We start from the raw sequence: 24,902 nt of genomic DNA, 5'->3' as shown, positions 1-24,902 counted from the left end.
TGCTGCGCTGTAGCGTTCTCATTCAGTTGATTGCAGTAGTCTGATGCGCCTAAATATACACAATACATCTTGAATTAATAGCGAATGGAATATATACAACAACCCACATGTGAGACTGTTTCGAAATAGATTAAACGAAACACATGGCAACATGTGTTTCGTTTAATCTATTTCGAAACAGTCCATTATATGTTGACATTGACGGTGTAAGCTGGTTAATAATCAACTCCTGGGTCCTCTGACCTCCACTCCTCCACGCTACATTCAGCTCGTCTCCTAATGGCAGAGGTGTATTATGTCGGGGTGGACGTGGGCACTGCCAGTGTGAGGGCTGCACTGGTGACCAGGGCTGGCCTGGTGATGAGCACTGCAGAGGAGACCATCAGCATCTGGGAGCCCCAGTCTGACCACTATGTCCAGTCCTCCACTGAGATCTGGGAGAAATGCTGCAAAGTTGTCAAGGTAAGTTCCTGGCATGGTGACTTAAAGCACTGGTTGGTTCCCTACCTTTAGTTAACATGCCCACCCTATCCTATCAGAGACATGCCCACCCTATTTTATCAGATACATGCCCACCCTATCCTATCAGATACATGCCCACCCTATCCTATCAGATACATGCCCACCAAATCCTATCAGATATTTATTTACATATTACTTTTTAAATGAGTTGCGCTGCTTCACCATCTTTCCACGAAACCCCTGGCAACTAGTGATTTGGTCCCTGTTTACATACTACTTATGTATACAACCATTGACCTAATGACACGTACTATGTTTGATATCTGTTCCAGAGAGTTACCCAAAGTGTTGAGAAGAGTCAGGTACGAGGGATCGGCTTTGATGCCACCTGCTCACTTGTGGTTTTGGACCAAAGCTTCCAGCCTGTGCCAGTCAGTCAGGATGGTAAGTGAAATATTTATTTTACTTATAGTCTGACCTTTGTACTTCAGGAAAGCATCATTTATATACACCTAACTACACACTATGGGTTATTAAATGTGGATTTGCTTTTGTTTTTAAAATGCTGATTGTAACATTTTACTAGAATGGATTTTTTTTCTGAGTGTTTTGGCAAGAAACCTTTCAGTGGTTGAGTTTAGCATAGATTGTTTGATTTAGTCTAATGTGAAGCGATACTTTATTGATCCCTGAAGGTAAAACCCCCTCCTCCACAACAAGGTCAGAGGTCAGGGTCAGCTACATAAAAGAAGGAATGGAGTTGTTTGGGATACATGTTATTTGTAATGGTAGTCAGGTTAAATGGCTGATAATATGCTGTCTAGATAATACATTAATATCACAGTCTGAGTTTTGTTCATATTCCTCATCGACTAATTTAATCTTAAAATAATTGGTATATTTACATTTTGCTCCCACTATAACCGGATCCTCCCCCTTCCTCACCTGGCTTTCCCAGGTGACAGACAAAGGAACATTGTGATGTGGATGGACCATCGTGCTGAAGAGCAGGCCGCTCGTATAACCAACACCGACCACAGGGTCCTGAGTCGGGTGGGAGGAGTCATGTCACCAGAGATGCAACCCCCGAAGCTGCTCTGGCTCAAAGAGGTGAGAGGTGACCGAGGTCACCGCAGGACCACTGATCTCGATACATTTAATTGTCGCTCTCTGTATTGGCTGCTGGTCAACATGTGTGTGGTGTTGTTATAGTTTTTCATCCTGATCCACCTTTTTCTCAGAAGGCATCCAATAGAATGAAAGCTTGCTGTTACCTGTTGTGATAATTATTAATGTAGGTTGTTTTGGAGTGAGTTGCCTAGTTTTAGAGATGTCGGACATAGAGTTGTCTGTCTTCGCTCCAATATATTGGGACTATCTGGCACTCACCTTGTAGTGCTCAAGACCCCCCCAAAAATATATTTGAGACAATAATGTCTCGCTCCAGAAATCATGGCCTGGCTCAAGACAATCCACAGACCTTGTTGTGAGCAGTTTCATGTTGGAACTATAGTTCCTTCGCAGACATCTGTCCGGCTAATATCCCCAACGCTCACACCAAAGCAATCTAGATTGATGAATAGCACTACAGGTTAGAGGAAAAATATGTATTTATGATTTTCTCCCTTTAAGGTCTGCCAGAACATGCATGTGCTGTTATTACTCACGGATTATTGGTTCATTAACACACATTTATTTTGTCTTTTATAATCAGAATCTAAGAGAACACTGCTGGAACAAAGCTGCTCACTTTTTTGATCTTCCAGACTTCTTGTCGTGGAAGGCAACAGGCTCTTTGACACGGTGAGCTTTGTTTGATGATTGAATGATGTTTAAACCATAATCTGTCATCTCATCTTGTTATTCACATGTGCAACATGTGTTTGATACATGCATTTCAGAGAGGGATTAAAAGAGTTAATCATTTACAGAGACCTACAAATTGTTGTTAGTGACTACAGTATCATAATGATAAAATGAAGCTAAGCTGCTGACATATTATCCTTGTATCAAATGTCTGTTTAAAAGAAAGAATCGGTTGTCCTCTAAAGCAGGGTATTCTAGGAAATGTTTCTTTTATCATGGAAAAACATTTTTTTGACTTTGGTCTTCACCAGATACTGTTGATCTGTTGGCAATGTTTCACAGGTCTTTATGTACTCTGGTGTGTAAATGGACTTATTGCCCTCCAGATGGATGGGATGCTGGTTTTTGGACCAACATTGGACTTGAGGATCTCCTGGAAAACAACTTTTCCAAAATAGGTAAAGACATTTACAATTAATTGTATATTTTAAGATGGAAAGAAAACAGAAAATATTGCTCAGTTCATGTTGTGACCTTTTAAAAAAACACCATCCACAAAAGAGTTAATTTGTCATTATTTAAGTGGTGCTGTGTTATATCATCCAGGCAGCGCGACTTGTTCTCCAGGGAGCCCATTGGGAGACGGCCTCACCCAGGACGCAGCAGCAGATTTGAGCTTGGAGCCAGGAACTGCAGTCGGTGCTTCTATCATTGATGCTCATGCTGGAGGCCTTGGTATTCACCTGTTTATTGAAGCAGTCCTTTTCTGCCAAATATATTAAAAAAAATCTCAGGTGTAGGCAGCTTTGTAGGTCCCACATGGCTTTGAGCATTTTTAAACTACAAACTTGAATAAGCGTAAACCAGGAAATGTGTCATCTAAGGTGCTCAGGGCAAATGTATGTTTACCAATCTTGCCAGACCTTATTAATTCAAAAGAAAGATGAATATCATCGTATAGAATGTTCATGGAACGCTGAGCCAGTCGTTGTCCAGATCATTACATTTTATATTTGTCGTTTTGGCTTTTGTAGATAGCTGACCATAGTAGTGATACAACAAAGGAATGACTTGAATTGAAAAGTAGAGGTTTTACAATATCCAATATGGATTTTAGACTACTAGCCCACTAAAACAATCCCTGCTTTGCTAGTTTGGGGACAAATTAAATAAGATTCAACAAATAAAAAAAGTAACTTCTTAATGGTGCTGTAATACTGTATGAGCACTTTGTTATCTCCAAGTCGACTGTGCCTGTGGTTCAGAAATCCCTACCATCTGGTTTTGCTCTGGGAGATAAACTGCTCATGAACTTTGCCCTCTGCCCTCTAGCTGTGACCTCTGCCTATCACACATTGTCGTATCAGTCCGAGGCTAAGACACTCTGCACTTTTAGTAGTAATGCATGTCACAGTGATGTACGCCCCCCTACCCCCTCACAGAGATGAACCTTCCACCTTAAACTCAAACCAGCTTAACAAACATTATTCCAGCAGTTAGTGTCACTGCTGAATTCCATGTGAAGGTTAAAGGAGCACTTCAAAAGGATTTAAAGCTTTTCATCTGCAATTTGTCCCTGACTGGGCTCAAACAGGAGTTTTGTGAACTGTGTATTGGGAAACACTGAAACATGTTTGTGTATTTTTCCCTGCAAAGTAAGATTTGTGATGGTTATAAAATCTGATTTAAAATGTGTAATGTTGCTCTTCCCAGGTGTGATAGGTGCAGATATAAAAGGCTTTCAGTTGCCTTGTGAGGACCAGCCGTTCACCGCACGCATGGCGATGATCTGTGGAACATCAACCTGTCACATGGCGGTGAGCAGTTTACAACCACATTTCACCTGCTGTATTACTTTCTGAAAAATACTCTTGAATTTAATTTAGTATAGACAAGGTATGAACTCAATGATGACCTTTCTGACACTTTCACCCTTTTTCTTAACTTGAAGGTGATGTAAAACAAAACTAAAAATAATACGCAGGTACGCAGGTAATGGTTTCCATTTCAGTATGTCTGTTAGCTTTTAACTCCAGCTGTACCTATATCTTTGTATGTTTTTATATGTGCCACTGTGATATACTATGCAAACTAAAACATCACATTTTTCATTCATGTGCATCAGATCAGCAAGCAGCCTCTGTTTGTGCCTGGAGTGTGGGGGCCCTGCCTGTCTGCCATGGTGCCGGGCATGTGGCTCAACGAGGGGGGACAGAGTGCTACAGGAAGGCTGGTCAGTCCTCTGTCAAGCTTTAAGCAGGATTTCACTGGCCCCTTTTATGCTGTGCAGCAACATGCAATAAGGGACACAATGTATACAATTCATGTTTCGATGCACCCAAAAGTCACCCGCAGTCTGTCTGTTCTATAACGTTTTAAGCTCCAGCAACTCTACATGGGAATTTCTTAATTGACACCTTTAACCAATAATTCAAAATAGCTAATAAACGACTCAAAATAATCAACATTTGAATCATCGCTGTCATCAGCTGTGTCATCTGTAATTCTTTCTGTGAAACTGTTTTGCTCTCTCCTCCCTCAGATTGACCACATGGTGAAGGGCCACGCCGCCTACACTCAGCTCCAAGAACAGGCACAGCAGAGGTCAGCTGATGCATTGAGTGCTGCACCTCCCAAAAACCTTCTAGCACAGCTGTCATCCCTGTTTAGCTGACGTATAATAATGTTTAGTCAGCTTTGGGAAGGTTAGAAGCTTAGTAAGGTTGTGTACTCTATACCAGCTGTTCTCAACCACCGGTGGGCAGCATAGCTCCATCTTGTGGGCTGCGGATGTACTGCTAAATGCTTACATTAAATGTAAAAAAAAAAATGGACTATGGACTCATTTACAATGCTAGTTACTTTTAAATCAAAATTTGTTAAAATATCACATGAAAAAAAACATAGTAATTCAAACAAAGCATAACGTCAATGACCAGCAATCACGACACATGTGTTTTGCCACTGTTAGCTAGCCAACGTTCCCTTGAATGCAGTGACACAAAATAGATTTATTATAATATAATAGAGTTTTTGAGACGAAAAAAAGTGTTGAAAGAGCCAAAGTGTGTGGTGAGTATATGACCCTGAATGCATCACATTTGGATCTATAATGACAGGCAGTGATGGGTGAGCAGAATATTTATTGTGGTCCTCTGAATTTTGTGAACAATCAGAAGTGGTTAAAGGGTTGAAAAAATTAAGTTATTCAATATTTACTGGTTTGAGTTTCTTAACATTTTCTGAGAATTAAACTAAAATGCCCTGGAACATTGTTCATACATGTTCACTGACGTAGCGGACTGGAACACTTAATAAGCGATTGTTAATGTCATTAGTAACACCTCTGCTTTTCCTGGTATGTCATGTCAAAATATCTTCAGGGATAAGGGCCTCCAGCCGTTTCTAAACTAAGTATTAGTGTTCACACAACAACACCTTTAGTGTTATCTCATCAGATTGGGTTCTTCATTTCCCTACTGTTATTTTTCCCAGATGTCTCCCTACTGGCGAGAACATCTTCAGCTACCTGAACAACCACTTGAGTTCAATGGCTACTTCTGGTTCTACTGTTGACCTGCTGGGCTCAAGTCTCCACGTGTGGCCGGACTTCCACGGGAACAGGTCGCCCCTGGCTGACCCGACCTTGAAGGGCATGGTGAGGGGACACGAGTCAAGGCTTCGCGAGAAATGTTATTGACTGCACTAACCTACAGAGTTCAGTGGTCATTGTAGACCCTCCTAAAATGTTTAAGTTTGCTTAAGAGGTTGCTTGTTGCTTGTATATAATTGTCTTATTTAACATTTTGCTAAATATGCATATTTGCTTTCTGTAGGTGAGTTAGGTGAACAGGCTGTCACTATTATCAGACATGAGTGTCAATGTTTTCATACATATCTATATTCTTTGAAACAAAATAAATTCATAATACTGTTAACTATCAGCTGCTGAAGCAGCTAACTTTACAAAGCACCCGTCAGATTTAGATTTTTCTTTGTTTGCATCATGTTTTTTTTAAATTGCACTGATTACATTCACTTTCAAAGATTTCACTGAATTATTTTGGAAGTGCAAAGAATTTACATGGTTCTTAAAATGAAAGTGTGTCACAATTATTTCTGTATTCAGTGAGCTAATCATTGTTTCCAGGCCGTATCTGTAGTTGAGTAAATGTTAAATATTGTTTCGATTGAATCAATGATTCATCCCCTCAATGTCAGCTGTGCTTTTAGCAACGTTTTTGTTGGTGAATGCACCTCTCTGGTGACTATTATTCAGCACTGAGACATTTTAGACTTTTATAAATGAGTCATTACTGTTTTGAAGGTGATTGGACTGCCACTCTCCCAAACCTTGGATGACTTGGCCCTGCTCTATTTGGCCACTATACAATCCCTCGCTGTGAGTCTACTGTGTTTTATTTGTTTCAAAATGGCGTATGATTTGATCTGAGCCTCAGCCTGACAACCTATTACCTTTTAAAGCAGTTATTCTCAAGGGTGGGTGGGAATTCTGTGCCACTGTGTCAGTGGGTCTATGATTTGATATAATTTGCTATCAATCACAATATTGTGCTTTATCATTTATCATTGAAAAACGGTATGCCTCAATAAAACAAGTATATTGTGTCCATTACTGCCACCCACTCAAGATTTGGAGCAATAGAAACTGATGCATGTGACACATAATGTAAATTTGTCATGAATCAAAAACTTCACTCAACGAGCCACTCCTACTGGTGCTTAGCTTGACTTATTAGCCAGCGAGCTAGCTAGTGAGCGTTGGGAAATAATTGAGTTATATTGAGTTTGGTTTCATTGAGAAGAGCAACATCTGATTACAAAGCACCCTTAATATATGCACAAAACAAAGTGGTATTAACCTGATAGGAATTCATATAGGTTTATGACCTATTTAGGTTGAAAAACAGTAGAATATAAATAGCTCCAATGGCATCAAAGAGCAGAAATTGTAATAAGCATTAGTGTGATGATGAGGGTCCTTGGAAAATGTTCTCCCCTCTAAGGCGTCCCTGAGAACCCCGGTCTTAAAGTGTGAAGGAAGGTGTATTTGTTAACTTGTAACCTGACTCCCTTTTAATCTTCTTCCCTGGTTTCAGCTTGGTACTCGTCAAATTCTGGAGGCCATGAAAGAAGCAGGTCATGACATCAAAACCCTCTTCCTGTGTGGTGGGTTGAGCAAAAACGCCCTGTTTGTCCAGACTAATGCCAACGCTACAGGTATGACATACTAGTGAGGCATGAGCAGCTTGGATATTGTGAATGACAGTTAAGCTAAATAGACATTTATCCGAACATGTTAAATAATCATTACCCAAATACTTTAACTTTAACTTTAACCGGACACATTGTTAGGAAAACTTTTGTTCAACAGTATCTCCCATGGATGCTTGTTAATATTGTCTTCTACAGGCTTGCCCGTGGTGTTGCCAGACCAGATGGAGGCGGTGTTGATAGGAGCAGCAGTCCTGGGTGCATGTGCGTCACAGGACTGCAGCACTGTACAGGTGGAGTGGCCTACAGGGTGTAAAGTATGGTCATACAAGCGACAGGGGCTTAGATAGAAGAGACCTAATTATTTTTTGGTTAAATTTGAAACTAATAATTAGGAATATCCTTGTGTGCTTTTACACAAATGTTCTTGATGTGTTTTAAAATCTCCACATACAACTACTGTCCAAAACGGGCCACTGCAGGCGAGTCAACTCTATAAACATTTCAGGGAGATTTGATCTTTAGTTTTTTTGGACTAGATTACAAGATTGAACAAAAAAATCCCCAAAAATCGCAGATTCTCAAAAATATGTAATTAGATACAGTTGTTTACTCTCCGATGAAAACTCACCTGGAAATCTGTTGTGCATTGTACAGTAGAAGTGTTCCAATGGAAAACATCATAAATAGTCAAAATAGAAATTTACATTTGCTATTTTAAGTGGAGAAGATAATACAAACCATAATCCTCGTACTGAATATTGCATGACTGTAAATTGTTTTGTACTTTGCACTTCTTTGTGTGTGTTGCATTAAACATCTTGGTTTCCAAAATCATAAAATCTTTTTATACATTTTAAAAGACCTAACAGGATAGCATCTTTCATTGGAGCCCCTCTGACTTCAAAATGTCCACTTCTTCAAATCACACACCTTCATTTGTAGTGCAGACTTACTTTTAAAATGTCTCAAGCCCAACCTGAAATAGCAATTTTTTTCATTTTTTTTTTCTAGAGCCACAGCAGACATTATACTGTTGTTTCCACAGTCTGGATACTCCTAATGAAGATTGAACTAAACTTCATGAGGGAAATCAGTGACGTTCCCTTTTAAAAAGTGTCTATTTCACAATATATTTAGCAGTTTGTATTCTAATGCTCTTATTTTGTAGTCTAATGAAATTGACCAAAAAAAACTCAGAAAAGTATAAAGTGCATGGCTCCGTTTCCACGGAGAACATTTGTGGCACAATGTGTTTAAGATATAAAGTGATGGTTAAATATTTTGCTCTGTCAAGCTGTCATCCCTCAGTGTCTCAGTACCATAGCTCACAGCAAGCCTTTAAGCCAGATATACTAAAAATAAGATGCTATTGTTTAGACTAGGCTGCACCTGTCACCCATTTTTCAGCCATAATCACTGCAGGCAATTGTTGTGTCTGATCCTCTGAGCTGCACACAGTCAACTGGCTGAATGTTTTAGGCTGAGACAGTAGAGAGGCCCTGCACTGCATTAGTCATAAACTCAGAAACCACTGCAGTTGGCTCGTGTTAATACTATAACTGGGTCACGGCTGGAACTGAATGTGCATAACATGATTTATTGAGTGATATTTGTCTTTGCAATTTATGTTTCAGGAGGCAATGGAGAGAATGGCTAAAGTGGGGAAAGTTGTTCAGCCTGACTTGGAGCTCCAGAGGTGAGACAAAGAGAATTATATTTTAATTTCGGGTAAAAGTCATGATGGCTCTAATGGTCTGTGGGATATATGATGTTCTATTCAGTAAGAATGCAACATATTAACATTTCTATCCGAATAAATGTTTTTTTCCTTTTATTTATATTAGGAGTTTTTACTTTTAAATACTTAAAGAAACACATACAGATAAAGATTGTACAATATTGAACAAACAAAGTCAAGGTCAGGTTATGAGTTGTGAGGCAACTTCACAATATAATAAGTCAGCATGTTTTATTACTAACTGAAACATAGACTGTCATGCATCACATTTGTTTAATTATTTGTCATGTTATACTTTTCTCAGTTTCTACGAGAGAAAGTACAAAGTGTTCCTGCGACTGTTCGCCCACCAGAGGGAGTACCAGGTCCTCATGAACCAGAGATGACGCTGCTGGTTGGAGGCGGCTGAGCTGGAACTGACTCTCTCTGTCGTCATAGGATGACAAATCCACACACTGGAAACGAGAACAGAAGTCTTGAACTTGCTGCTTTTCCTCCAGAACGGTCCAGTTTTTAAAATTTCATCAATAACCTGAAGGACAACAGCACTCTGAATATCTGTCAGGAGGTTTGCTTGGTTCTGGTTATGTGAGTATAGACTTCACTGCTGCAGGATTTCAAACCACCTGGCAGATGACAGTAGAGAAGACCTCTATGGAGACGAGCTGCTGGAGCTTTTTATGGCTGTCTGACTTTTAGGTCCCCTGCTGCAGTTCTACCCAGAAGGAAGAGGAGGGGATGTGGTGACATCAGCAGATACGATGACTTGCAGCTCGGCTCTCTCCTCAGCTTAACGCCATCAAGGGCCGTCACCTTCACATGTATTCTTAATAAATAATTAAAGTGATAGACCTTTGCTCTTACCTTTCACTCCAACCTAATGTGTTTTGATATACAATTAATTCTTGAACTGTATTTTATCTTATTCTTCCATTTCCTGTTTGTATTACCTCTCCTATCTGCTAGTCACAGAAAGGAGCCAGCAATCCCCAGGATCAAAGTTGTTCAGCTCTTCTCTGATGCCGTCACCACTGTGAGGGGGAACGCCAAGTCCTACACAGCTGAGCAGCAGTCTTCAAACATAACTACCTTATGATAGAGAAGGGACAGGGACGAGGCTGTTGGCCAAAGCTAACAAACTCATGAAGGTGCTTCTGAACGTTAGCGTTCAGAAGTCATGACAGCAAATTTATTGTTTGCTAAATACTAACCTTAATGCATTTACTGTCCCACACAGGGGAAATGTGTACATCTAACAATCAACCAGAATAGATGCAAGACTTTTAGTGAAATTTAAATATGACCTGGCAGAACCAATTCAAGTTATAGTAATCAATTATGTTGAAAGCAGGCAACTGTATTTGTGAAACAGTTTTCATTGAAGGACTCTTGTCAGATCAAATGAATACCATAGGCATAGCACTGTTTGCTCTTAATAGGTCATCCTTTCTGTACCTAGCACCATAAACCACTTCCTCTTGCATTGGTAAAAAAAAGAAGAGGTGCATGGCTAAACAATACACACTGTTTTAAATCCTAAAAGTATCACTGTTACAAAATAGAAGCTTCTCTGCCATAATAAATAATAATAAACAGTTTAATGTATCTTTAAATATTACATTCCATCTTTCCAAAAATAATCCACTTTTTGAAAAGTAAGTTGAACATTAAAGCTTTTATTATTGGAGTTGTAGATGCTGTAAAACCTCTAATTTAGAAAAGTCCAACATATTCCATTTTGACTAACTGGGATGCCCGCTGACTAGTTTATTTACCTGGTAGGGGCAAAAACTAGCAGTACTGTAAATCTTTAAGGCCCAAGAACGAGAGCTGCTGTATTGAGTGCAACACAAGAGTGTTCAATATCAGTGCTGTCTTCGGCCGTGTCTATTGCTGGGGTGTGTAGCGCAGGTACTTCTTGCCAGAGGGCAGGTCTTTGGAGTAGACGCCAGCTGGGAACAAAGAGGCAGCCTCCTCCTCCGACATGCTGGGAGGGATCATCATACAGTCTCCAGGCTGGAGGGAAAAGAAACGGTTATTCTAAATGGCAGCAGGTCAATTCCTGTTTCTATTATCTTTGTAGTCAGCTGCTGAAATGATTGGCATAAACTGAGGTCACTTTCAAAGGTGTAGCATACCCTCCAGTCGGCCGGTGTGGCCAGTCGTTTCCCTGCTGTTAACTGGAGTGAGTCCACCACTCGCAAAATCTCATCAAAGCTGCGTCCGGTGGTGGCCGGGTAGAGGAGTGACAGTTTTAGCTTTTTGTCAAGGCCAATGATAAACACCTAAAAATAAAAAAGATAGAGATGGAGCCTGACAAGGTTACTAATTATTCTATATATGCATTAGAGTATATACTATATTTAGTTTGAATGCATCCTATTAAGGAGGTATGTTGGATTTTGATTGTGAAGACTCTTACGCAACGGGCAGTGAGCGGCAGGCCATCTTTGTCCTTCTCATCTGCGTCCAGCATGCCCAGGGCCACTGCCAGCTCCCGTTTACTGTCCGCTATGATGGGAAAGGGCAGCGAGCAGCAAGCAGACTCCTCACAGTTGTATGCCAGGATGTCCTAGTTAGCACAGAGACTCACAATACCTTAGCTATTCAAACCTACACTAATGGAGCTCTTTTTAAACATGGGATATTTATGATGAAAAAAACTAAAGGAAACCGATGTTGTGATATTGTTTTCCAATTTGGCACAAACATCCACTAAGACTCAAGGAAGAACTAATAAGAATTTAGTGGTGAAATGTCACTGTTATCTGCATTTGATGCAGTCTAGACTAGATACATCCAAACTGATTTCATACATACATTTGACCATAGCATGTAATCTAGAGGAACCAATCCCAGTTTGCCCTTCAAAATTGATTGGTTCTTTTTTGGTCAAGAAAATCATGGAAAATTGAGATATTTCTCTCCAGAACTTGGTGTTGAAAAGTAAACGTTATAGATCTAGGTCTAAGTTTTATAGGTTCAGAAACATTAGCATGATTTGTGTATGTATTTCAGTGTGTAGTTAGGACCTGCGACACACTAAAATGTAGCATCAGTAGTCATCAAATCTATTGTTAAAAGGATTATGTGATATATGACAGAGCTCACTAACTAACAGTTTTACCAGCTGCGAAGTCCACATTTTGATGCTCAGTATGTCATGAACATCTTTCTGTGCACGTTGATGCTGTAACTATCACACCTTGGTCCAGCCGTGGTGATCCTCCAGGCTGTCAATGGACAGAGCGATCATTTTGACGTTGCGTTTACTGAACTCACTGCTCAGTCTGGCAGCTCGTCCCAGCTCTGTGGTGCACACCGGGGTGTAATCTCTTGGGTGGGAGAACAGGATTCCCCATCTGAAATAAAAAGAGCGATCAGTGAGGCCGTGTCGGGTTCACTCAAGGGTCAGTGCTTCTGTAATTACGACATGCAATCTGAGGTTTCCAAACATGTTTCCATTGCACTACGTTTCCTCTCGCTAGACATAAATGGTTACTGATGTTGCACAATAGGATACGCTGAACGATGCATCTGACACTAAACTGACAGGATGTGACCTATCTGTGACAGAGGGGGCTTTTGTCATGGAGGTCAGCGATGTGATTCTGCATCATTGAGGGATTTAAGGTTTGAACTCTGGCTTATTGATGCTTTTTATTTGAAAACTTTCACTCTCTGATTAACGGCCCGAGGATTTGGTCATAAACTGCTGTACATATGAAGTCTGCCAGAGATTCATGTGTCCACCACATTATAGGACATTGTTTTTATTGACATGCATCAATAGGACACAGTATCACGTTTAAATGTTTTGATGCTATATAAATCATAAGCAAAGGTCTAAAGCAGAAGTCAGTAGCAGTAACAGGAACTGGGTGCAATCTCTCTCACTCTCGGGTGAACTGAATTCTCGGTAAGCCTACAAATACATATGCAAGGATATCAATATTAAAGAAGGCTACTTACGAATCACCGAGAAATTCGTGCAGTTTAATTTTGCCACTGGTGGTCTCCACTTCGTAATCAGGAAATACATCTCCGAGCAGCAGTCCCGGCATATTGAGTGTGGCCGTGGAGGTGTGATCTGTTCAGCAACAGCTCTGATGACAGACGCTTTATAAAATGGAGGCGGGAACTTCCCTCTCAACAGGTTACTCTATTATGCATCATCATCTGTGAACTGCACAGGGCAGCATAACATGACTCACTGGCTTATAAAAAGCAGTGTGATTGATCAATGAAACACTTCTTCACGAGAATGTATTGAATATATGCTCTGGTAAAATTATTTTACATACATTATTTTATAAAAAAAAAAAAACTCCATGCTAGTTTAATTACATGTTAATGTGCCCACGTGACTAGAGCATTCCAAACTGAACTGGTATTAACCCCTGTGTCTGGACTTCTCAGTTTGCAGGATGTTTGGTGTCGGAGTGCAGCAGGATTAAAGTGTTTATTGGCCACAGGTGGTCGATAAAGAAGGGTGGATCTATTACTGAGGACACTGGCAAACGAAAATGTCCTCACCAACATCCAGGTGGAATAGTTGCCGTGGCATTGTGTCTGGAAACCGGGCATCATCTGAGGACTTTTCCGTCAGCCAGAGCCAGCCGATATTCACGATAACGGTCCGGTTTTCGTTGGCGATAGATCTTTGGTTCTCGGAGTGTGTGCCTGTGAGGATTTCATTATTTTGGGACATGTAGGCGATAAAATAATGTCCACTCACATCTGTGCCAACTCAAAAGTGAGGCCCTGAAGTGTTGTCGAGCTGAATAATGTCGATGGCCATTGCAAATAGACATAACAGGCCAAAACCTATGTACATGTTGTGTATATGTTATCTGACATCTGTCACAACCCGGCTCCAAGGCTGCAACAAAACAGACGAGCAGCTGCCGACAAAGAGCTATTCATTTTAACAATAACACAAGAAAAACTAATTAACGTGGAGGTAGGGAAATAAAGGTACAACTCAAACACCAAATGGTGACAATGTCCTCCCCCAGCCCACGTGAGCAAAATGCAGAGGCCTTTTTTTGGCCAGGCCACAGCGGCTCAGCTGTGGCTCGTCTCGGCTGACGACCCGCCAATCAGCACCTGTAACAGAGGATCGCCGTTTCTCAATATCCAAGTACACAAGTACGGACTTGTGAACTTTTGGAGTCTGGACTTGGAGTCTGAACTTGGGAGTCCAGACTCTCAAGGACAGGAGGACGCAGGACGGTCTTTCTGCAATTGGAACAGCAACTGACTTGATGACATCACCACCACAGCTGTTGTTGTCATGAGTTCACTCTGATTCTTCACTGTAAAGTATTTGTACAGTATTTGTACAAAATATGACAGCCCTGCTCTTTTTGCACTGGTTTCACAGACATACATATATCATTGTATATATATTGTGTTTATGAATATATATTATATATATACAAAGATACACATATTATTGTGTGTGTGTGTGTGTGTATGTATATATATATATATATATATATATATATATATATATATATATATATTGAAATATATGCCCGAACCACCTCAGCTGACTCCTATATATATATATATATATATATATATATATATATATATATATATATATATATATATATATATATATATATATTTTTATATATATTTTATATTTTTATATATATATATATATATATATATATATATAGGAGTCAGCTGAGGTGGTTCGGGCATCTAGTCAGGATGCCTCCTGGACGCCTCCCATTAGAGGTTTTCCAGGCACGTCCAACTGGTAGGAGGCCCCGGGGAAGACCGAGGACACGCTGGAGGGATTATATCTCCCGGCTGGCCTTGGAACGCCTCGGGTCCCCCAGAATGAGCTGGAAAATGTTGCGGGTGAGAGAGAAGCCTGGGTCGGCCTGCTGAACCTGCTGCCACCGCGACCCGACCCCGGATAAGCGGTTGAAAATGGATGGATATATATATATGTATATATACATGTATATATATATATATATATATATATATATATATATATATATATATATATATATATATATATATATATATACACACACAGATACACATATCCTTGCATATATAATATGTTTATAAATATGTATTTCATATATATATATACAGTTATATATTTATATAGATACACATATAATTGCAAAGAATTCGGTCAAAAGTAATAAGACACCGCTGTAGTTCAAAGTAAAAGTTAAATAAAAACATTAAGTTATAAATCTTAACCTTTCCCTCCGTCAAACTGATTTAATGTGACTGTGAATAAATAATAAAATAATAAATATTGCTCGTTAGATCCTCGAAACCGAATTATAACTCATGTTTAATCGATACGGAGACATCTGAGCCAGCGGATCATTTCAAAAAGTCCAGCCGAGATCAGGCTGCTCTTGGCGGGCAGCAGAGCGCTGACGGCCCGGTGCTGCGGGGCTCACCGGTCCCGCGAGCAGGACCTCAAACCGTCGGCGTATCTTTTTAAGTCGGCTGATTATTGACAAATCGACCACAGATTTGATGCTTAAACAATTAACTTCTCGCCTGAAAACATCCTAAAATTACATTTTGTGACTCAACAACGGCAATATTCAGAGAATGTCAACTTTCAGTTAGGAGTTTTCTCATCCGTCATTGTTCCCCGTTTGCTGGTCCGAAATGCATTCTGGGATATTGGCTCTCTCAAGTACGCTCAAGTCTGCTCTGACGCATCCCCGGTAAAATGGGTGGATCAAGTCACATCCGGGCATTTTCACCGTTCTTGGCGAGAAGCGGACTTTTGAATTGGAACAGTACTTGGGCCGCGACTGATGACCTTTTTTACGAGTCCACAAGAACACAAGTACAGAGAAGAACGCTGATTGAGAAACGGCCACACCTAGGGCATGGGAGGAGGGTCGTCACACATCTTTGAAATCAAGTCAGGTATACTGTATTGTGCTGCGGTGAAATAGCAGAGCTATTTTCGGCACATAATCACCTATGATGCCACTGCGTTTTGAAAATACTGTTTCTGAGAAATGAGAAATGAATTTGGTCAAATGTTTCAATTATTTAATCTCCTAAGAAATAGCTTTTTAGACAATTAAACAAGTGTAGCATTGTTACCATTTACGTACATTTGTTGCACTGCTAATGCCCAGAGTCTCATATAAAGAGTTCTTCAATGAGACAACGTTTGAAAGTAGTAACTAGTGTTATTAAATAATGTATAGACATATCAGTTATTGACCATTAATAAGAACAACTTTGGGGTTGTCAAGTTCCGAAACAAAACTTCTCTTCAGCAAAACACTTGATTTGTCGTTTTGTTCTTTCAGTATATAAATATATTTATAGCACGCAATCAATAATCAACATTTATAAATTCAGATTTGAAGGCTTATTCAAAAGTAAAAACTCATGAGCATTTATTAATGGATTATCTAATAGTTCTAACTGCATTGTTACCAAACAGAAAGGATGGACAGCAGCCAAAGGGATTGTACATAACATAATTTAATTATTAACATATTTTTGTTATATTGTATTTTATTATACATCTTACTGTAAGCTACACTGCAGCCAAAAGTGACCCAAATCAGATTTTTCTTTTTTCTTTTATAATCAGATTGAAGCTGAGCTTTTTAGTTCTGATTTGGGGGCCCTTTCATATATGGTCCTGAATCAATCAGGTATTCTTTTTTCAAAACAGAATTCATTTGGCTTTTACATCACTAGACTAGATCGACATTTGTCACAATTCTGCACAGTAAGGCCATTCACATCTCAACCGCACCACTTCTGGCTCTGACTTTGCGTCCACACACACACAGGTTTCAAGTTTTTACAATATAGAATATTATTTTATAATTTTATAATTATTTTATAATTTTACATGTGAAACCATAGGTGAGTCAGAGAGGAAGTAAAAGGAGAGCACTGTAATCAGTGAGTCACTTTGCATATCCAAACTTCCTTTTACAGGCAAGTCAGGGGCCCTCCACTGTGTACGACCAGCACCTTATGGTGGCCAAAGGTGAAGTAGGAGACTTCCACATAATCTGGGCCACAGTGCAAAGAGCCATCAGTTTCTGCGTCTTGCCACACTGCAGTTATCAGTATTTTCTACCTACAGTATCTGGAGTACAATTGTATTAGTAAAAACTCTATACAGATTGTAGCCAAAATCAAATCATGATCCACATAGCCTTTGTCCAGCCTTAGCAACAATTACATTTAGTCTCTCAACTCCACAGGTAGGTTGTCACCATCACCCAAACTAAAATGAGAAATGCCAGCTTTACTGACAGCATTATTACATATTTACATGTGTTTACAGACACATGTAACATCAATACAATTCCTATAAAAAAGGCTTTTTCATAAAGGCCAGACCAGGCTTTGCATATTGCCATGGTGAGCAGTCGAACACACTGACATGAGGGCATATATGTGTAATGTTCCTAAGGATGAATACAACTGCTAATTGCCTTGCCACGTCCAGAGTGACCATATCTCAACCATATATGACACAAAGAAGACGTACAGAGCAGGGATGTGACAACAGTTTACAGGCTGTAAAAAACAATAACAAAGAAATCTCACTTTTCTTGTTCCAACAATATACTATAGCTGCACAAATAACTTATGACAGAATTGGTGTGAAATTGATGGCGTGGGTACTCATGGATGGACATGCAGCCTGTTTGCATAGTGGTGTTGATTATGCATGGACTTAACCTTACAATGTATTTATTTTTACTAAATAAACTGTGCACCATTTAAAGCTATTGTATTGTATCTTACTGACACGGAATACCAGCTGAGTATGAAAGCTTATAGTATAGAGAAAAGGACACTAGTACACTACTTCCTGGTAAAGAAGTTTGTCTCAGTATGGGGCGGCACCGTGTCACATGTTGTTTTGTATAGAGCTGAAACAATCCACAGTGGGTTTACAGTTTGTGTGTGAACACTGGTGGGAGGAAGTCGACTCACACTCGGTCAGGTTTCCATTAGCTGCTGAGTCTCCTGACTGGCATTATAATACATCCATATCCTTTTACAGTGTTGTTAAACTGTGCTGTCAACCACCATCTGCTAGTGTTATTTACAAACTAAACATTAAACTAATTTCTAATGATTTTATGTGGTTTTACCTTTAAACTTTGAAACCAGTTCAGGCTGGAGCCTGATTGAATTAGAATATACTCTTACTCAATAGAGGTGGGAGGTGTGTATGCATGATGCAGATGCAAAGAGTTGTCCACAGAGGGCAATGTATACCTGGAATATGGTTTCAAATGACAACATGGAGTGTAGTAGCTGCTTTAAGAGTACTGTATATATGGGGTGTCATGACAGAGACTGGACGTGTGTTTACACTGAGGTTTTAAGGCCTCCGGTACAGAGGCACAAATTGCTCACAGGCGGCCACAATGTAGGTGTGTGGTCTAAAGACACGAGTCCTCATTAATACAGAAAACAAGTAGGACCAAACCAATAACAAACTCCAACAGTAATGTGAAATAACACTAACCTAGCAACTAACTTTCAGTAGTTAAAGATGGGTGAACCACCACATCATCTGGCGATAGTGACGGACAACCATGAAATTGAGAAACAACATTGTTCCTGTAAAGCCAGGTAGGTCTTTATTCATGGTTGGAATCATTAAAAAGCAAAAGCAGCAAGTATATACATTCAGTTCACTTTCAGTAGCTTGTGTAGCATAGACGTGCTAACGCTAGTTAATGATATGCTATGAATATTTTTGAAATTAAATGGCAAAGTATGACAAAAACAAGCAAGTGTGTAATAAAGTCAGCATTTAGAAATATATTACATATTTCAAAATGTTAAACCATGATTACTGTTTGTGATAACCATTGAGATCATCAATGGCACATTAATATGCTTTATGATTATATTTCTGTTCATCTTATATCTTATTTACAATAGTAATAGAAAAAAATAGATTTGAATGATGCAAAACGCATAGGCTACCAAGCTTTGCAATAACATCAGTACAATGCAAATGCTTGTATGTTTTATCTCATTCACTTGCTCTTTATTCCTGTTCACAGCAGTTTCTCTCAGTCTGTGTCCTCTTCAGCTGCTACCATGGCTGGCCCTGCCCAGTCTGATGTCATAGGTGACCATGTGGAAGTTGTCCCAAGCGTACAGCTTCCTCTGGGCGTGGTTGTAGTCCACCATGCTGTTGTAACGGTACTTGTTCTTGAAGGGCACAGCAACAGCCTGCCCCACGCTGGTGGCTGTGTCAAACACATAGTTGATGGTGGTGTTGGGTGCAGTGTAGCTGGCCACCGTGTACAGACGTCCACACACCATGAACGCATTGGCCACTGTGTTCTTCCTGATGTTGGTCTCCCAGCTCCTCTTCGCCTCCAGGCTCTTAGGATCCAGCTGGGAAATCACAATTGCACCCTTTGCCTTACTTGTGCTGTAGATCGCCCACAGGCCCTGCTCGTCTGCCGCCAGGTCAATGTCAGTGTAGCCACCCCAGGAGTAAGGGTGCTGGCCATGGAAGCCCGCCTGAGGCAGCTCTCGCCGTGATGCCAGACTCTCAGAGGTCAGGTTGTAACGGATCAGGGTACGGCTGCGTTTGCGCTGGTAGTAAAGGGAGCCGCGGTACATGGTTGCCCCTGTGCTCTCCATAGGCTCTGGCAGTACCATAATCTTCATAGGGAAGCCTTGGGATAGTTGATCCATGTCTTCATATGCAAAGAGCTGACGGACATCTTTGCCAACTGTGTCGATACGCCACACAGTCTTGTTGGTGTAATCGGGGCCCTGAGGCTCGGGATCCTGCAGCCACACCCCATACTTCCCTGTAATACTGGCAGCCTTCCTGTGCAACACGGGATCTCCCACTGACTGCAGCTCTCCACAGCCTGGAGAAAAGAAGAGTTAAACTTCTCGGTATTTGTTATAAAATGCATCCGATCACATTGATTTGCACCAACATTACACCACTATAGGCCAATTTGGACAGCTACATTGGCATCAGTAAAACCCAAAATGTACCAGTGAAGTTGTGATTTCCTTCAGGAATGAGGTGGGATGCTGGAACCTCTGTAACCTCAGCCTTCATCTCCTGGTAAGCACCATTCCCCAAATCATGTGCAGGGTCTGGAGAGACAAAGCGAAGGAGAAACATGTGTAAGACAGCAAAATGTTTCACAGGCTACCGGCTGGGAAGGAATTTTGAGTAGAACATTTTGTAGAAAATAATTATTGGTAATTGATGTAGTTATTAGCAGTAATCTGCAGTTAAATCATCGTCAGAAACACCTCACAGATGGCATCAAAGACCAAGTATCTCATTTACTTGCCTCTGAGCATGGCAGGTTCCCTATAAACCTGCTGTTGCTCCCTTGAAAATGATCACATGCACATAAACAGAAATGCTTGAGTGACAACGCCATAAAAGAAGAGTCTCTGTTGTAAATTCCAATCCCCATACTCAACCTGGACATCTAACTGCAACCTGACCTGCTGTGCCGGGACACTTTTCATACCACAAATACATTTCTCAGAAGAGAAGAATTGTTTTATCTGTTATCAGCTTTCTGAAAAGATAACTTGTTAAATGCCAGTCTTGTACGTAAAAGTAATTCTGATTTGTGTGTGTTTTCCCTTTCCCACTGATGTACGTACCACTGGCAGGTTTGTTTTCACGCTGAGTCCCCCCTGAGGTGTGTATCTGTTGGCATGGTCTCTGCCTAAGGCTCTCTGCCTCCTGACTCAGCTCGGCCAGCCTCCTCTGCAGCTCCTGGACCTGCCCGTTCAGACGCTCTTTGTCCTGCTGCAGCTGGGTTCTTTCCCTTGTTACCTGTGAGTAGGCTTCCTGGAGACCCTCTTCACCGTTAGTCCTAGTCCTGGAGTCTCCATCCACTCCTGCTATCAGACGGCTGACTAAAGCCTCCAGCATGGTGAGTCGGGACGAGACTCCATCCATCTCTGGCTTCATGCTGCTTCTGGAGCAGCTGGACTCCTCTGGACTGGCCACGGTGAAAGTGTAGTGGCAGCGCCCGGCATGGTCATTGGAGCGGCGGAGGGAGGCTCGGTCTTGGGTCTGACTTTGGCTGGGCAGAGGTAAGCAGCACAGACAGAGGAGAGACACCTGGAGCCACATTCTGAGTTGATGATTTTCTGGTTTTAGCAGAGATGCAACTCCTCTGTTCAGTAGTGTCTCCACTTGATTTATATTTTGTTCTTTCTTTCTTTAGCTGGTCTCTTCTCACCTGAGTATCCGTCGTCAGTGTAGGTCAGTGTCTGAATCCCAGCAATGATGAGAGTAGGATATTTATACAGTTAAATGTCAGAGTGGGAGGGGACGAGGAGTGTGGCAGGGAGGGAAATAGCCGGGTGGGTGTGGAGGGTGTATGTAAAGATCCACGTGTGTCTTCTTTTTGGTGGTAGCGAGGTAAGCTGAGTTGAGCTGAAATACACAATCTGATGGTTTTACTATCGTGAACTCAGTTTATGGTCCAGGTACGGGGTTAAATTTGGGCTCCAGGGAGAGTAGGAGTCTGGGAATCTGAAGCCACCACTCGCCAAAGAGGCGCAACAGCAAAGGAAACTGGTCCTTCAGAGGACCTGAGGGTACACTGGCACTCCTCTCTCCTCTGCACAGCTGGATCAGTCTGGCTCAGAACGAAGATGAAGAATGGTTACTCTCTTTCTTCTTACCAGACCCACGGAAACCTTACATGCTAACATCTTCACTATACTATATTGTGCACTATGTCTACTGTCTGCTATTTTATTTGAGTGTTGTGTAAATATATACATTATTTGTTTTACTCAGAAACATAAATGTCAACCTCATGGTGGGGCTACATACAAGTCAGTAGCTTGTCTGTATAAACTTGCATAGCAACTCATCCAACTGATTCTATGGCATTTCAGTCGTGGCCCAAGTGGTGGACCAACCGATGAACAGATGGACCGACATTGCCAAAACCGTAGAGCCTTGCTGCTTGCAAAGCTTAAAACGTGGCTTACAAGGCTAAGCATAAAGCCATGGATTGTTATTTGAATGGGTACATTATAGTGAAAACCCCGGTCGGCATGTGGCCGACCGGTGTTCCAACTGTCCCCATGTGATGTGCCTGGGACCTGGTCTGGGTCTGTGCGGACCAGAAAGGGCAAAACGCACAAACTTCCCAGATGGAATCCAACTCAAGAGTATCCATTGTAAGTGTGCAAATTATTTTGGTCTCTGAATGGGTAAAGTTATGGACTTCTGTCTTTTTCCTTAATCAACATGCTGTTACGGCCCTCTGTGACAAAATATTGTAAATAAATGCCAACAGCAATGGACCAGTTTACACTGAAAAGCAGCTTGCAGCGCACATCTGTATTTGGTTCCAGAAGATCAAACTACTGCCTAGTTAACCTGTCTGTTTTACGGCCTGTGGAAAGTCACCAGTATTCTATAATGTTTTTACCACTGAGGTGTGTTTTCCTTATGTAATATAATGACTCAAGGGATCCTAACGTGCTAACACCTTTTTACACAAGGGTTCTCTCTTTATGTTATCCAGCCAAGCGAGCCACGACTCAATGTTAGTCTGCTGAAGTGCTCAACATGCACAGCTTGAGTTAAGAATACACTAATGATGATGGTGCTTGCCGTGTGTTATAGTGCTCTTTTTGGATAGAATGTGTTTTGTTTGTTTTAAGAGATACTGGACCTCTGTGTAGCTGTTCATATACAGAACATATACCATGAAAAATGGAAAGTAAAAAAAAACTAAACTTGCAGTAATTCTGTGTCACAGAAACATTCATTTTCTTATCTCTTATCTTGATTGTGACTCTTCAGATGGGACCCCTTCAGGTGTCCTGACCCCCACATCGGGAAGGTTACCTCACTTAGTTCTCACAGACCTGCAATGTAGCATGCATACAGTTCCTCAGAAAAATAATGCAAATAAAAATTATTGCGATTGTCGAAGGAAAACAAAACTAATGAGAGTAACAGTATGATTGCTGAGTTGTTTGCGCAGCAGCCATTACCATCTGACCAGTGACTTATAGGAAGTCAGGCAGAAGAGAGTAGGAAGGTGGGCTTGTGGGCTATTTAGATGACGTGCCAGCTCTTTCACACTGACTCATTTAGACATTGACAATGTAAGTTTCCATTGGCCAACGAATAACATATTTTGAATAACACTATCACAGAACAATCATGGGCTCACTAGATGTGCATGTACAGGTGTAAGGTGTTGCATAACAGTCCTTTTACATAGGTGCCAGTCTGGCTTGTTGGTTTGCGATGCCATTTAGTTTTGAGTGGTTCAACACCCTTGAACACAACTTCCTACCTCAATGTTTCGGTGATATTTTTACAACATATCTCAGACTAGAACCACAGAGCTTGAGTCTTAACTGCACTTCATGAGACATTATGTGAAAGAGAGCGAGACAGTCTTTGCATGTTGTGATGTGAGCTGCCGAAGCGCATGTGAGTCACTGTGTTTGATTCAGAGTGAGCAATTGACGGAGTCGAATGAAAAGGAGGCTTTATAGTTGCGGAGTGTTAACCGAGTGGCCCACAGGGGAGTCAGTGGGAAGTGTTTCTGAGAAAAGCATAAAAAATGGCGTGCTGTCTGCTGTGAATGTGAGGGTATAATCACAAAGGATCACACGCCTACTCACACGAAACCTCAGCCTCCCAGCGGCACAAAGGCTGTTGTTTGGTCTCCGACAGCTCAATGCAGGTGTTGCCACCAGAGGTTCTCATTACTGACACATACATGGCACTAGAGTTTCCTTTGTGAAAACACAGACAGTCAAACAAACAAACAGATCAGATGCAACTGATGCAACCTATTTTACGCTAGGTGTCTGCTGTAGCTCTTTACAATGGTTCTCTGCCTCATTGGAAGTGATGTGGTTGAAGTTCTTATGGCAGAAAGTCAATATATAGACTATAGAGCACCACTGCAGATGTATTGTTTTACAGGATGCATTTCATGGGATTGTCAAAATACGGTGGAAACAGTGATAGCCACCATAGCTGGGCAGACAAATAGAGTGCTGCAAACATGATGTATTACACATTGCACTGGAATGCGTCCCGTAAATTTCCCCACTGCGGGACTAATAAAGGATTATCTTATTTTATTTGATCTAATCTTATCTTCCCTTGACAAAAAGCCAAAGGGTTTTTTACATTGGATTTGGGATTATTGCAGAAAATAAAAAACATTTAATAATGAGCACTTAACACAAAACACAGCTGAGGCTGATGGGAATGTCACTAGTTTTGCAGATATTTGGTTATAAATCAAAGTTTTTCAAATCTTGACTACATACTGGTGCTAGGACAAAAGGCTAAGAAATGTAGGCTTTGGCTAAGAAATCGAATATTTCATATATTTACCATCTAAGTATTGTCTTGTAAATTGTCCTATGCCAATGTTCGTGTCTGTCTTTTTTTTTTGTTTTACATTGCGTCATCTAAGTACAGAGTGTAAAAATCCTGAAAAATATTTGTCAGAGCGCCACCCTCCAGACATGTTGTTTTTATAAGTATGGGTTTGCGGGATTCCTCTGGTTCTAATACGCACATTCAACAGTTTCAGTAAATTCCTCACCAACAACACAAACTGTCATTCCATCTGTCTGTGTTGTTGTG

General features: G+C 40.9%; 3 protein-coding genes across 3 annotated transcripts; 1 reads left to right on the top strand and 2 right to left on the bottom strand.

The window, feature by feature from the left end:
- Nucleotides 1-1,420: 1,420 nt before the first annotated feature.
- Nucleotides 1,421-10,016, top strand: fggy (FGGY carbohydrate kinase domain containing). The gene is made up of 13 exons (XM_079228561.1): nucleotides 1,421-1,572; nucleotides 2,177-2,265; nucleotides 2,611-2,726; nucleotides 2,875-3,003; nucleotides 3,982-4,085; nucleotides 4,394-4,501; nucleotides 4,811-4,872; nucleotides 5,764-5,926; nucleotides 6,596-6,670; nucleotides 7,389-7,509; nucleotides 7,702-7,796; nucleotides 9,141-9,202; nucleotides 9,549-10,016. Exons 1-13 carry the CDS (start codon nucleotides 1,444-1,446, stop codon nucleotides 9,628-9,630), a joined length of 1,335 nt encoding a protein of 444 aa, XP_079084687.1. The 5' UTR covers nucleotides 1,421-1,443; the 3' UTR covers nucleotides 9,631-10,016.
- A 957-nt stretch (nucleotides 10,017-10,973) lies between these two features.
- On the bottom strand, nucleotides 10,974-13,308 carry LOC306749230 (peroxiredoxin-6-like; the record flags this gene model as incomplete). The annotated part of the gene is made up of 5 exons (XM_079232494.1): nucleotides 10,974-11,260; nucleotides 11,383-11,529; nucleotides 11,667-11,816; nucleotides 12,450-12,606; nucleotides 13,217-13,308. The coding sequence occupies 5 exons, from the start codon at nucleotides 13,306-13,308 to the stop codon at nucleotides 11,132-11,134; spliced, it is 675 nt and encodes a 224-aa protein (XP_079088620.1). The 3' UTR covers nucleotides 10,974-11,131.
- Nucleotides 13,309-19,342: 6,034 nt separating this feature from the next.
- On the bottom strand, nucleotides 19,343-21,389 carry LOC306739834 (myocilin-like; the record flags this gene model as incomplete). The annotated part of the gene is made up of 3 exons (XM_079221897.1): nucleotides 19,343-20,145; nucleotides 20,279-20,383; nucleotides 20,912-21,389. The coding sequence occupies 3 exons, from the start codon at nucleotides 21,387-21,389 to the stop codon at nucleotides 19,343-19,345; spliced, it is 1,386 nt and encodes a 461-aa protein (XP_079078023.1).
- Between the last annotated feature and the right edge of the window lie 3,513 nt (nucleotides 21,390-24,902).

Source organism: Taurulus bubalis (genome assembly GCF_910589615.1).
Source record: "Taurulus bubalis genome assembly, chromosome: 1".
Lineage (NCBI taxonomy): Eukaryota > Metazoa > Chordata > Actinopteri > Perciformes > Cottidae > Taurulus > Taurulus bubalis.
The sequence above is the reverse complement of the archived record's forward strand: the minus strand, read 5'-3'. Positions and strand labels throughout refer to the sequence as shown.

Coding starts and splice junctions, on each gene's coding strand:
- fggy (XM_079228561.1), top strand. CDS start 1,444: ATGTGGATGGACCATCGTGCTGAAGAGCAGGCCGCTCGTATAACCAAC. Junction 2,266..2,610: donor GCAACAGGCTCTTTGACACG/GTGAGCTTTGTT, acceptor AATGTTTCACAG/GTCTTTATGTACTCTGGTGT. Junction 9,203..9,548: donor CCTGACTTGGAGCTCCAGAG/GTGAGACAAAGA, acceptor TACTTTTCTCAG/TTTCTACGAGAGAAAGTACA.